Raw genomic sequence first — 14,966 nt, forward strand, 5'->3', positions numbered from 1 at the left:
AAGAACATGGCAACAGGAGATATTTATACACAGCTTGAGAAAGGATGTTCCTTTCTGAGACCAAAACTTTCATGAAAAGAATCTAGAATAAAGAGAGGTTCACACTGGCAGTTGGGGTCCAGTTACTAAAGAGATGGTAGGCTTCAGAGCTGAGAACTGGAGATAACAGAACTGGAAGCCCTTCTCATTGGTCCTTAACTAGAAGTTTTAGTTCTTTTAGGAGCATGACAGTGCCTGAGTCAAAGCTCAAATAAACCAGATACTGGAAGCAACAGAGATTATAGCCAATGGGCAGAACCAGATGCTCTGTAGAGAACCCAGTCCACTTAGCCAAGAGGCCTCAAGCAGCAGGGACACCTCCTAAGCACAGCAGAGGCCTGCAGGATCAGAGACTGAAGTGGCTATAGCAACTTGTTTTATTTTGTTTTAATTCATTTTTAATTTAAATACAAAAAGACCAAAAAAATAAAATAAAACATTTCCATGTTCATACATGAAAGGATTCTATTTCTCTGGATGCAAATAGTATCTTCCTTTGTAGCTTCTTTTTGATTGATTTGAGTATTTACAATAATCAAAATGATTTAATTGTTCAAAGTTATTCTAAGAACAATATTGCTGTTAAGAGTACATTTCTTTGGTTCTGCTCATTTCACTCTTTATGAAAGTATCTTTTCTAAAATCAAGTAGCTCATAATTCTTTTTATCTTAGTATTCTATCACAATCATTCCATTTCATTTGAATTGTTAAATTTTCTGGCATATAATTGGACAAAATAATACTGCATTATTGCTTTAATTTTATCTTAATTAGTTGTATTATTCATTTTTAATACTAGTAATTTCGTTTTCATCTTTTTAAAATCATATTAATCAATGGGTTATCTATTTTTTTCATGAAATGAATTCCTAATTTTAGTTATTAATACAATGGTTTTCTTAAACTCATATATATGCTTATGTTCAATTTTATAGACCCTTTTTATATATTATATTTTATTTCATCTGTAATTTTTAGGTTTTCCAATTCACTGTTTACTGGGGATTTTTAATTTGTTTTTCCAGTTTTTAAAAATCTCATACCAAATTCGTTGTTATCTTTTTTCTCCATTTTACTGATGTAAGTACATTTAGAGATATAGATTTTCTTCTGATTACTACTTTTGCTCCATCCCATAGGTTTTGGTATGTTATCTCATTATTGCCATTCTCTTTATTGAAATTATTGATTGTTTCTATAATTTGTTCTCTAACTCATTCTTTAAGATCAAGCTGTTTAGTGTCCATTTAATTTTTAATCTTTGGTTCCATGATTCTTATTGCATTAATTTTAATTGCATTATTGAAAATGATACATTTAATATTCTGTTTTCCTAAAGTTTTTATGCCATAATATATGGTCTTTTTTTTTTTTTTTTTTTGTAAAGGCACCATGTGTCATTGAGAAAAAAACATTTTCTATTCCCATTCACTTTTTTCTAGAAAGCTATTATATCTAGCTTTTCTAAGATTCTCTTTACCTCTTTAAAGCTTTATTTTTTTAAAATTAGATTTATGTAATTCTGAGAAGATTAAAGCCCCTCCTTCCCCCCCACACACTATTTCAGTATTATATCGATTTCTACCTGTAAACTACATCACATCTCCACATTTCATCAATTTCCCCATTAAGAATATGTATGTTGACAGGAGAGTGCTTCCGATGCACAAAAGAAGGAGGGGAATATTTTGTGTTATTTTATACAGTTCTAGTAAATACTTTTGCATTGAAATAACTGTGTCATATATCTGATTATCCAAACATATTATTGGGCACTTGTGAGTTATATGTTTAGAAGTATAACCCCTAGAGTACTTAGAGGCTGAGTCTCCTTCCCAGGACAAAACCTATAATTGTGACTTAGGGGGCTGCCTTTATAGTGCTACATTTATATTGTCATTTTTCCTGTTACTTAATACTACATTTTTGCATATGGATTTCCTGAAATAATGTATTTGAAGATATTTTACAGTTTGAAAATTACAAATATGCAAATATGCACAGTTATTATGTTTTCTTGTTTTTCTCTTACAATTTTTAAGATTGTAAATTCTTAAAGGGAAAGCATGTCTTACACTTATTTGCATACCCCATAGCACAGTAGGTATTTGATAAATATTGCATGGTCTCTATGATCCCCTCTAGTTCTAAAAGTGTACAATTCTATTATTTCTTGATTTTGTGAATTATTTCATATAAGTTCAGACTATCATGTGCCACTTAACAGCTCCTGAAGTACTTGTTCCTTCCTGATATTTAGTGGTCTCTGATGCAGACTTTAATATTTTAAGTGGACAAAACAGAGCTTAATGAGATATATAGTAAGTACTAAATTAAATAGTGTGGCAACAGACGTTCACATAGTAGTCTTTATAAAAAATTGTTTAACCATATGGGCACAGGACACAAAGTGGAGTTTTTTTCCACTAATTTAGCAATAGTGCCACCATGTGACATTAAAAATGCCATTTTCCACTAATAAATATGAAATCTAAAGAAAATTCACAAAAGATCAAGAAATATACAGATACTACAAGAAATATATAGATATTCACTTTGTAGGATTTTTAGTTTCAATTTTTTTTCTCCCTGCCTTCATTTCTTCCTCCACTCCCCAAGAAAGCAAGCAATCTGATATAGATTATAATGTATAATAATACTTTTAAACATATTTCCTCATTTGTCATGTAATGAAAGAAAAAACCAGAACAAAGAAGAAAACCATGAGAAAAAGCAAACAAGGTAAAAATCATATGCTTTGATCCTCATTCAGTCTCCATAGATCTCTCTCTGGATACAGATGGCATTTTTCATCCCAAGTCTACAGTAATTGTCTTGGATCACTGTATTGCTGAGAAGAGAGAAGTCTATCATAGTCAATCATCACATGATCTTGTTATTGTATATGTTTTCTTGGTTCTGCTCACTTCATTCAGCATCAGTTCATGTAAGTCTCCTCAGGCCTCTCTAAAATCATCTTGCTGGTCATTTCTTATAGAATAATAATATTCCATAACATTCATATACCACAATTTATTCAACCATTCTCCAACTGATGAGCATCCACTCAGTTTCCAGTTTCTGGCCGCTACAAAAAAGACTGCCACAAACATTTTTGTACACATGGGTCCATTTCCCTCCTTTGTGATCCCTTTGGGACACAGGCCCAGTAGAGACATTGCTGGGTCAAAGGGTATGCTACTTAGAAATCACAAATCAGTAATTTTCAAATCCTGGTTCTGCCATTTACTGTCTGAGTGGCCTCATGTAGGCCACCTTATCACTCTGGATGCAGTTTTCTCATTTGTTAAAAAAAAAAAAAAGAGGGTCTTAGAGACGCCCTCTAACTTTTAAGATTCCTTACAACTCTACATGGTGATCATAATATCGAGACTCCTTCTCACTAAAAGTCTTAATGGATTTTCAGCTATCTTAAATGATTTAAACTAGAAGTAATTTAATGAAAACTTCAGAATGAGGAGGAATGGATTAAATAACTTACTGGACAATTCATAGATGAGTTGTTTCCATGGTTTCATAAATTCCATTTCCACAAGGCAGAGAACTAGAAAGAAAAAGAGAATTAGCTCTAGCCTTCACCTCGTTCATGACCTCCAGATAGCTCCAACTGTCTTCTGGACATCTCAAACTAAACGTCCATCTCAAGCTGAACATGTCCAAAACTGAAGTCATGTTTTCCCACCAAACTCTTCTCTTCCTAATCTCCCCATTACTGTCATGGAAGGTCCTCCTTGTCATCCACACCCACATCCTAAGTGTCATCCTCAACTCTAGACTCTCTTACCACCCATATCATTTGCCAAATGTCAATTCTACCTTCAAAACATCTTTCATGTAGTTCCCTTCTCCCCTTACCCTAGTGTGGGTCCTAATCACTTTGTACCCAGACTATTACAATTAGTCTTGCTATCCTAACTCTTCCTATCTACTCCATCATCTATTCAGCTATCAAATTGATCTTCCAAAGGCACAAGTCTAGATCATATCATCTCTTTGTTCAATAAACTTCAGTGTTTTCCTATTAACCTCCAATGACAAAAATGAAATGTTTGATTTCTAAAATTCACTTTCTCTTTCCAGTCTTCTCATTATTCTCTCTGCTCCTCCCCATTTCACCCCTGCTAAAGTAGTCAGTGATCCAATAATACTGTCTTCCTTGCAGTTCCTCACACAAGAAACTCCATTGCTTGACCACATACAATTTCCCTATTTCCCTTGCCAGGAATCCCCTCCTCCTAGATTTTCTGCCTCAATCTAAATCCTACCTTCCTCAAGAATACTTTCTTAATCTCCCTTAATGCTAGTTGCTTCCCTCTGTGATTATCTCCAATTATTCTGGATATGGCTTGTTTATATATGGTTATTGAGCCCTGAGAGCAGGGACTGTTTCTATCTTCCTTTGCATCCCAGTGCTTACCTCAGTGCCTGATACATTGTAAGTGCTTAATACATGCTTGTTGACTTGGATGGATCCTCTGCAGAGGATCTGTGCAAGGAGGTGAACAAAAATTACACCGGATAAGACGAAGTAGATAAATTGAAACCTGCATCTAGGGAAGGAGTGCCCACAAAGATGAGATTACAAATAGATCCACCGAAGTTTGTCTTCCATTGATACAGATTATAACTCCTCTGATACTGAGCATAGTTTCCAAAAATTGATATTATTCCAGGCTCTCCCAGTGGGAGCAAGATAATTTAGCTAATTAAGAGAGAATTCTGGATCTCATCCTAAGGGAAACTTTCTCAGTCTCTACAACAGCAAACTGGGAATAGAGACATGATAAAGATTCCCAGCTTCTCTCCTGTGTTCTGAGTCTTTTCCTTCAAGCAACCTGAAATGAAGTTGATCTCTTCCATCTTCTTTTTGGTAGCCAATAGTACCCAAGCAGTTTCTAAACTAGAAATCCAGAGATTGAAAAAAGTTTGGAGGCATTCTCAACCAACCCCTCATCTCGAGCAAGATGTTCATCTCCACCAATAAGGAGAAAGTCCCAGATCAATGGGCTTTGAGAAAGGAGTTGCACTGAAGAATAAATACAGTACAAAGTAACCATCTTCTATCTTCTCAATACTTAGCAGGAATGGTCCTTAAAAAAGAATCAGATAGTCTAAAACCAGGCCCTAACATAAAGCTTATCCCTTTTGATAAGACTTGCCATAACTGGAACTCTGCTAGTCCCATTCAAGCTTTCAATGTAGTATCTAGGTTATGAGGATTTTAAATAGGATTTTAGTAGAGGTGAACTTTCATGTAAGAGAACATAGCTCCCTTGGAAAAGAATAACCAGAGGATCCAAATCTTGAAAGTTTAATTAAAGGACCTGTTTATTATAATCATTTTTTAAAATTACCAGTAAACAGATAGCATTTGAAATTCTTGAAGTAGATTACATTAGTAAGAGAATTGAAACAAAATCCCTCATAAGAGGCTTAACAAGACATTTCAAAAGGAAATATCATAGCATTTAAATAGGCAATTTTATATTGGAAGGCCAACCAAGGTCAGACAACGGATTGAGGAGTTAGTTATGTATGGTTAAAAGTCATGGAAACATTTCTAAAGAAACATGGAAACAGGAAGGAACAATATCCTTCAATTTTGTTACAATACTCCCTCCAAATGCAATATGCTCAGGCCCCCACTTGGGGAGATGTAAATCCTATTTGGCTGAAAAACCTCTGACACTCTGATGTTACATCATACATAAAGAAAACATGACTTGGGATTGGGAGAGAAATTTTGAGAAAAACTGAAGTTCAAAAGAGACCAGGTAAGAGAAAAGGCACATACCTTTGAATGGCTAATGGGAGCTCCCAAAGCCTAAAACATAAGAAAGCTGTCTTTCAAAAATGTCTCTTGATTCCAAACCCTTGTTCCCTAAGGACTGCTAAGGGCAGACATCGGAATCATTCTTTCCTTGGTTGAACTGTGACTTCATCTTGCTTCCAAGTTGAAGAGCCCATTTATTTCTGTCTTCTGTTATCCACTCACTCTACTCTACATAACTTCCCTGATTTATTACTTCTTACTTGAATTAATATCGGTGTTCCATATGTGTAATTATCTTTTGTCCTTTTTATATCAATCAAAGGAGTGTGTTCCTTTAAAGCAGTCCAGGAAAGTGGCTCTAATCTTGAAATCCTGAACTGCTATGCATTGTGTAGTAGATGACATAATTCTATCCCTACTTTTCTTGGAGATTTGAAAATAAAGAAATGAGCAACCACCAAAGCTTCCCTCCTGTCCCACCCAAAGGTGGAAATCACAGCTGTCTCTTAGGGATGTGCAGGGGAACATTCTTGATCTCATCCGTCTTGCCACCCGGTCTCTCTAAGAACCCGTGGTCAAGGTTAAATCTATTCCATTGGTAAATGGAGTTCATTAATAATCACAGTTTCATTTCAGTAACATCATAGGACCGGAAGACCTCATTAAGTGAGGTCAAACTAAACACTGCTGTGCCATGGATCAGATGGTTGTGACCTCCAAAAAGGCACCCTTAGGGAGAGAAAGGAACAGAACTCGAATATTCTTTTGAGAGAATTCTAAAAGTGGTGGGATGTTTCCTTAGTTCATTGTGTTTGTATACCAAATATAAGGTGAACTTCCAAGTATGGTGATGTCTTTTGATTCATGAATAAAATGGATTTAAGTGAGGCAGAGCAGAAAGAAATTTCAAAATATGTATATGGATAATTTTCAACATTCAATCTTACAAAACCCTGTTTTCTAATTTTCCCCTCCCTTTCCCCTCTCCCCCAATGGGTAAGTGATCTGATATATGTTAAACATGTGAAATTCCTCTATACATATTTCCACAAATACACAAGAAAAATCGGATTTTAAAAGGGAAAAAAAGAAAACAATGCAAGCAAGCAACAAAAAGAATGAAAATACTATGTTGTGATCCACACCCCCCTAACTTACCATAGGTTTGGGACCTTTGATTATCCTCAACCTGGTTTAGCCCATCTGCTGGAAAGGGTTTACTGGGCTGTGGCCCCAGTGCATGCTACAGTTTCTTGGAGCCACAAGTGAGAGTTAGGTGGATCAGCTGAACACCAAAGGTAGAAAGCAGCCTGATAAAGGGATCACAACACAGGTACTAGCCTTCCCTGAACAAATCCCACTCTTACAGTTCTAAGAGACAAAGTTCAGCGACAGACAGTGTTTTAGCCAAGTTTTTAGCACAGGTCCAAGAGAAAAGTTCAAAGGTTCTCTGGATGAACCAAAGTTCTGGAATATCTTACCTAACAAGTGTAGGAGGAATCCAAAAAATTCCATGTTTCTGGTTTTTTATCAGAACACATAGAGGGAGTTGGGAGATGGGAAAAGGCAATAAAGTCTGGATTTGATAGAAAGATCCAAGAGCACCCTTGTAGTTGCTGAGTTTGAACGGTCCAAATTACTAACTGAAAATTCACATTCCATTTATTCCATTCAGCCTTCATAGAGGAGATTGTATTTCCCACATATTTGAATAAGGATGACAAATAGCTTACAGTAACATAAAGGGTAAAAAATGTCATCTAAGACTAGGGATTTGTTGTGGAAACAGAGTTAAAATAAGATTCATGTAATTTTGTGAAAGAAAAAAATGACAGGATTTCATGATAAATTGGATATAGGATGTAAAGAAAAGTAAAATTCAGTTTGCTGTAATGTGGTTACTAGCTTTAGTCCAGGAACCTGAGTTTGAATCTTCATTCTGTTATTCATACCTCTGTGATGGAGAATGAAAACCTAGAATTAGGTACTCCTTTTTCTCAATTTTAAATGAAGGGCTTGGAGTAGAAGATCTTCCAGCTTTAAATGCTATAATCCATTCATCTAAGAAAAATTCAATTTATCGATATAAAGTAACAAAGCTCTTATGTGAATACATAATGGTTTCTGTGCTAAAGAGCTGACAATAGAAGAGGAAAGATGTCTACAGATAATTATAATGTATGTGCAAGAGAATCACAAGTTTATCTGGTGATGAACATCTTCAAGCACAGCGAGGCTGGTCCTCAGATGACAGTGTATTGCCAATTCATACTTAAAATCTCTCTGGCCTGGGAGGATTTAGCAGAGCCTGGACTCCATTGGCAGTCTTTGTGAGCCTATGTTTATTTCCATTTCATAGATGACAAAGTAAAAATCAAGTAGATTCCACAATTTCTGACTAGAGAGATGCTTAAAATTATAACAATATTAATAGGCCAGTAAAGTCGTTCTGGAGAATTAAGGGATATACTGTCAAAAATGTATAATTATAAAATTAATTTTTAAAAAAGAGAATTGAGGGGAAGAGCAACACAAAAACAGAATATTCATCATGTTAAGCCTCTTCTCAAACTGAATTCATTGATAGATGATGCAATGATGAGGTAGAAAGGTAGTTATCATACATTTTTATTCACTACATGTGGCCTAGGGACAGATTTTGTGGAGCTTGGTGTTTTGTGTGGGGTTTGGGAAGTGGAAGAGGATCCAGAACTGTGAGCATGGAAGACTCTCCTTAGGGAAACCCTTTCCACTTACACCAACCAGCAACTGTAACTTGTAGTGTTGAAATTGCCTCAGGCCCTGAGAATTTAATTGATTTAGCCATATTCACCCAGTTAGTACATGCTAGAGACTAGCTCTGAACCCAGCTTCCAGATTCCAAAGCAATCCTAACCACTCCTGGGCTTATTGGACCATATGATCACTCAAAAAAGAGGCATAGAATAGGACATAAAAAGTTCTGAGAGAAAAACTGAAGGAGTACACATTGAGGAGAGAAGTTTCCCAAGTGCAATCAGAAATGACTAATCAACTACTGATTAGTGTGGTAGGCGCTCTGCCAAGAGTGAAGGATAAAAAGATCCAATAAAAGGAAACAATCCCTGAAGGTCTTCCCCTCCCCATTCATTCATTCATTCGTTTTTTTGGACTAGGTGAAAGAGGAAATTCTCTGCCTCGATTGCTACCCAGTCTTAATCACTAAACGGGTGCTGCTGAAGAGCTGCTGAAGAGCTGAGCTTTAAAAGGCCGAGGGCTCCCGTTGCATCCTGATCTCTATCCCACCACTGGACCCTGAGGGCTCTGCAGGGGAAAATGAGGCAGGTGACCCTGCACAGCCCTCCCTCTCTTACATCCAGTGCACTTGCATGTCATGGCATGACCTCCCTGAGGTTCTTGAGAACAAAGGACTAACTACAACTCCCCGTCCCCCAGAAATTTATAGAAATCTGTAGGGGAAATCACACATACTCAAAAGAAATAAAAAAAATCTATGAAAGCACCTGCAGCTGGAAGGAGGTCAGAAAAGTCTTCAGGGGGGAAGCCTGGATTCTAAGGAGTAGAAGTGAGACAGAAATGCAGTGGAGGAGACTGAAGATGCAGGTTGTAGAGTGTGAGCATGATGGGCCTGGAAGGATGCTGTGGAAAGGTGGATTCAGAGCTGGGAAGGATCCTGGAGACTATTTTTTAGAAGCCCTCCACGTGGTTTCACAGATGAGGAATGAAGCGGGGACAAGTGAACGACATGCTGAAGGAGGATGCAGACTCGGGTTCGGGCCCCACAATTCACCTAGCTGCCCCGTGGTCTACGTCAAGAGCTTGAAGGACGAGGGTGCTGCTAGTTTATCCTGCCAGCCGCAGGGAGCCCGGGAGCTTTAGGCGTGTCCTTTTGTCAGCTCTGAGGATGGATCGGAAAAGACTGAGTGGGAGGCTATTGCACTAATGCCGGTGAGAGGGGAGCAGGGCTGAACTGAGCGAACAGTCGGGGAAGTGAGGAGGAGCCAGATGCTAGGAGCTGAGAATTGGGAATGGGGAAGAATCAAGGGCTGAGCCTGACTGAGGGGAAGAGTCTGGGTGACCGGAAAGATGGTGGGGCTCTTGGCAGAAGGCAGAGTACGGAAGAAGGGCTGGTGGGGGGGGGGGGAAGTTTTCTCTGGGACAAGTTTAGTCTGACATATCCACAGGCCACCCACTGGCGCTGGTTCCGGCGAGGTTGTTGATGGAAGGGCTGGGAATCACCTGCACTGCGGGGATAACTGAAGCCAGGCCGGCTGGGGTTGGAGGGCACAGAGAGACCCGGGACAGAGCTTGAAGCGGAAGAGATGGTCCACAAAGCGGGCCGGCTACTTCCTGCATTTGATTGTGGAGACGTCCCGGCAAACGGGTGAATTCTAGAACTGGTTTTGGAAGGGAGCAAAGTCAGAGGGGTGAAAAATAGTGGGTGACGATCAAAAATAGGATTGGGGGCAGAGCCTCTGGTTGGAGAGAGCTCCTTCCGTGGAATTGGACCACATCGGGAGAACTGTGGGGGGCGTGCGCGTGCGTGTGCACTCTCAGCCACAGGTGGATGCGGGAATGTGCCGGGCCTTCCCGGACTGCTCTTGTGGTCAGATGTGCCATCAGAATCGGGCCAGACCTTCCTGTCAGAGGCTGAGGCTCACATCTCACGCTTGGCCAACCACAGCAGAGCTTTCTCAGCAGAGCCGTCGGCCGGGTCACTGAGGTCATTTCTGTTAAGATTGGGACCCCTTGGGGCTGTCCGTGCTTGTCCTACCGGGTCAGGGGCTCAACATGGAAGGGGGGAGAAAACGACTAAAGGCCTCGAACGTAACTGGAGGCTCAACGCCGAAGTGACACTGTGGGCTCGCTCCCCGTTTAACTCTAGATATTTAGGGGCTGGTGGGATGGAGGCAGAAACGCGAGGTTTGGCCCCGCCCATTCTCTCCCGCCCCCGCGGGTTACAGAGACTCGGGGGTCAGGAAAACCTCCAGGGGGGTTCTCAGAGGCAGAGATGAGGAGGGGGCGCCCCGAGGGGCCGGGCTGAGTAGGGGCAGGAGGACCAGGCTGTGCGGGACCAAAAGCGGCTCGGGCCGGCTTAGCTGGGGCTGTCTGGGTCTAAGGGGGGGAGGGTTTAAATGCAGCCAAAGAGGCGAGTTCGCGTTCGACTCCTCCCAGGAGCCCCAACTCGGCTATCGGGGCCCCCCAGGGGAGGGCGGGCAGGACTCGGACGCCGTTACGGAGGGCACCCCCTCGCAGGGACTCCCCGGGGGGCCTCAGACAAGTGTTCAGTTAGTGCCGGGGTCACAGAAGGACTCCGGGATCTGAACCCCCGGGAGGCCGAGGCGGCCGGAGAGAATTATCCCGGGGCCCGGGGCCAGGGGGAGGGCCTTTCCCCGGACCTCGCGTGCCCCCTACACTGGGTCCCCTGACAGGAGCCTGGCGCGCGTAGCCGCGGCTCGCTCCATCCCTCGGCGGGCCGGCGGGCGGGGCGGGCGCCTGCTCAGTGCAGGGGGCGGGGGCCGGAGGAGGAGGAGGAGGAAGAAGAGGAAGAGGAGTCCGAGCCGGAGCCGGATCCAGATCCCGAGCCGGAGCCGGAGCCGGAGTCGGAACCCGAGCCCGAGCCCGAGCCCGGGGGCATGGCTGCTGCGGCCGCCGCCGCGCTCGGCCCCTCGGCGCCCGCCCTCTCCCGGGCCGTCTCGGAGCTGTGCCAGAACTCCCGAGAAACCTTCCTGGAGGCCTCCAGGCTGCTGCTCACCTACGCCGACAACATCCTCCGGTGAGACCCCGGCCCGGCCCGGCCCGGCGGTGAGACTTGCCCGCACGTGGCCGGGCTGCAGGGGAGGGGGCGGGCGCGCCGAGTTTGCGGGGCGGGGGAAGCCTGGGGGCGGGGGGCACTGCGGCACTCTCGCCGGGGCTGGCCTCCTGTCCTTCCAGGGGGTCCGGGGACGCGGCCGACGGCCCGGCCTCTCGGGGAGGGGGAGGGACGGGACTGGCCGGAGAGCGCTGGGCGCGGCCCCGCCCGGAGCCGCTGCCCCCGCTCCCCAGCCTGGCTGCCGGCCCGGCCCCGGGCCCCCCTCCCCGGGAAGCGAACTAGCCCTTTCCGTTTCGCTCGGCTGCGCGCCGAAGTTGTCAGAAAACGCGGGGAGGCTTCACTTTCTCCATTAATGCTCGGGGAGGGTCGGACGGGGGCGAGCGGCCGGGCCCCGGGAAGCCCTCGCTGCTGTGAGCTCCCCGCCCCCCGGCTCCCTGAGCTTCTCTGGAAGTTCCCGCAGTGACCTACATTACCCGCCCCAGCCTCCCGGCTCCGGGCCCGGCTCTCGGCCGCTTCCGCTCCATAGAAGGGACCATTAGCCACGTCGGGAGCGTGGTCGCTTCCCTGGGCGTCATGTGGGGTCACCACCATGGAAGAGGGCGAGCTCGGGCCGCGTCTGTACCAGGCTGCGCGCGCCTCGGGATTAAAGCCCTCTGCCGGGCCGCCCGGACCCCTTACCGGCTTCAGCCCCTTCTCACCGGGACACCGCCCCCCGACGTGCCCCCCCCCCCAGGCCGGGACACCGCCCCCGACGTGCCCCCCCCCCCCCCCGTCCGGGACACCGCTCCCGACGTGCCCCCCCTCCCCCCGCCGGGACACCGCTCCGAGGGCACCGCCTGGGCTGGGCGCGACTTCCACAGACCCCGCTCCCCCGGCCCTGAAAAACCAGCGCCAGCTCGTTCCCCAAACCCGGAGCGTGTGGTCCGGTGTCTGGAAAGGGGGGAGGGAGCTCCGGGGCTCACTTCTTCCTTCAGCCGAGGGCAGCGCTGCCAGGAAGTGCAGAGGCTCCTTTTGGTCCTCCTCATCCGTAACTGTATTCACCTGTCCCTTGTTGAGGTGCTTCTGAGACCCTGCCTGGGCATCAGTCACAGGCTCCCCGCCCCCTCCCCCTGTGATTGTACCGGCATAATCTAGAAGGGGACCAGTTTGCCGTGTCCCCGGGGTGGGGGAGGGGAGCCCTGTCCCCCACGTTCTGGAGCCGGGCCCAGGCTGGCAGCACCTCTGGTGCCCGAGCGCCCTTTGACCTTGCTCAGGGCCAGGCTGGCTTGGGCTCACGAGCTGTTGGTTCACAGAAAAGCCCCGCATCGGCCCAGTTTTTGTACTTTTCCTTGATTCTGTCGGTGTCAGCGCTTGGTGCGCTCTCCAGCCTGGGAGAACTCTCCAGAACCGCGAACTTCCAACGCAAAGGGTGGAGGGGCCCCATCTTCTCAGTCAGGAGCGTACCCCCGCACAGGCTTTGGGACCTGCTGCTGCCTTCCGGAAGCTGCTGAAGCTGGAGCCGGGAGCGGTAACTGCAGGATCCCGCGGGTCCTGGACCTCCAGAACCCCCCACGGCTGCGCCTCCTGATCCCCGGCCCCGAAGGGGATGGCCTGGCCATTCGGGCTTCCAGAAATAAGGGCTCCGAGTGCGGGGAGAAGCACCTCCGGACTCCCCAAAAGAGGGCCTCGCAGGCGGGTGCCCAATAAAGAGCCACCTCTCAAGTGGGTTCTCACACCCCCTTCACGCAGTCCGGGATCTGAGCCGGCCAAGCATGAGTGCAGTGCCCCAGAGTGACCAGCAGCTGCTTCACTGCTAAATCTAGGCTTTTCTCAGTTTCCATCTTCCTGCAGGCACTGATGCTCCAGGTGCTTCTTCCTCCCTTGCTACCAAGGCAGGGTCTCCTCCTGTGGGCTCTCTAATTGAGTGTGGGGCTGCAGACTTATGATTTATTATCACTAAATGAATCTAAACTTTCTTGGGCTAAAGGGGGTCCGAGGGAAACGTTTAAGAAGCCCTGGCCTGAATGGGCCTTCCTTGAGGGAGGAGACTGCTTCTGCCAGTCTTGCACTTGTTTGTTTCAGCTCCTCCAGTTCCCTCCCTTTTGGATCTGGCGCCCCTTTATGTGCTGTCTCCCCCAGATGCACCTGCCTTGAGGGCAGGGACTAGTACTCTGCTTTTACTTGTATCTCCGAAATGCGTTGCCTGATGCTACCTATTTGTCGCTGCTTCCTGATCACGTGACTCCCAAAGTCTACCGATTGTAGAATTTGACATTTGGAAGGGACCCCTACCTATAGTAAGGAATTCTTACTGTAGCCAGGACAAGTAGTTCTCCAGCCTCTGCCTGAGAATTTTCGGGAAGGGGAACCTCCGGACCTTCAGTGCCGCCCTTAGCCTTTGGGGACCGCTCATCAGGAGGAAGATCTTCCCGGCATAGAGCCCAAATCGGCCACTTTGCGGTCTTCACCCGCATTGCGCTCTGGAACCAAATGGAATAAGTGGCTGTTATCACCTCTGAGACCGCTGCAGACAGTTGGAGGCAGCTCCGAGTTGTATTTTCCTCAAACTAAGCAGTTCCCAGTTTCTTCAGCCAGTTTTCATGAGGTGTGGGCTCCACCTCCAGGTGTCCCCCTGCGGACACTGCCGCTTATCGGTGTCCTTGAATCAGGTGCCAGAACTGGGCAGAGATGAGACCTGCCCAGGACAGAGTCCAGAGAGACACTGTCACTCTCTTCCTGGAAGCCGTCTCTCCCCCGGGGTCTCCCACGGTCCAGTTTGCTGCATTACTCCTGACTTGCAGCCCAGGGCCCCCCCAGATCCCTTTGGAGCTCTCCCGAGCCTCCTGCCATCTGCGTGACTTCATTTACCTCAGTGATAAAGGGACGGCATTCTCTTCCCATTAGCAAATGACTCAGAGCCAGTCAGACCTCATGTGGGAAACCCAGAGACTTTGTGACTTACTTCTCCAGCCCTGGTCTCTGCAGAGCTCCCTTCCCCCTGCCTGATGTATCTGCCAGCTTCTTAAATCCAACACCGTCTTTTCCTCCTGTTCTCACTCCCCCCCTGCCCCTTCAAGCCCTCATGGAAACTTTCCTTTGTGAGTGAGTGGGGCCGCTATCCCCCTAATCATGATGAGGATTTCTCATTGATCTTTTACTTTCCCCTTGATCCTCATAATAATCATGGCCAAGTCCTTGAAAGTGTTCCTCTCCACATCTTTCCATCTCTCTCCATTGCTGCCACCCTGGCTCAGACCCTCATCACCTCTGAGATTACAGTCGCCTGATGGGCCTTCATACTTCAGGATTCTTTATTCATACTCTGGTTAAATAAAATTACA

General features: G+C 45.8%; 1 protein-coding gene across 2 annotated transcripts in view; it reads left to right on the top strand.

The window, feature by feature from the left end:
* Nucleotides 1-9,546: 9,546 nt before the first annotated feature.
* Nucleotides 9,547-14,966, top strand: part of NGLY1 (N-glycanase 1) — a 53,360-nt gene continuing 47,940 nt past the window's right edge. Inside the window, exon 1 of one of the 2 annotated variants that reach the window (XM_074268243.1) lies at nucleotides 9,547-9,782. Coding sequence is in view for 1 of the 2 variants with exons in the window: in XM_074268242.1 (XP_074124343.1) it covers nucleotides 11,471-11,610 (140 nt within the window). In the remaining variant the exon portion in view is untranslated. Of the gene's footprint in view, nucleotides 9,783-11,027; nucleotides 11,611-14,966 lie in introns of those variants that run through there. The other variant, XM_074268242.1, reaches the window with a different exon arrangement.

This window comes from Sminthopsis crassicaudata, chromosome 5 (assembly GCF_048593235.1).
Source record: "Sminthopsis crassicaudata isolate SCR6 chromosome 5, ASM4859323v1, whole genome shotgun sequence".
NCBI lineage: Eukaryota > Metazoa > Chordata > Mammalia > Dasyuromorphia > Dasyuridae > Sminthopsis > Sminthopsis crassicaudata.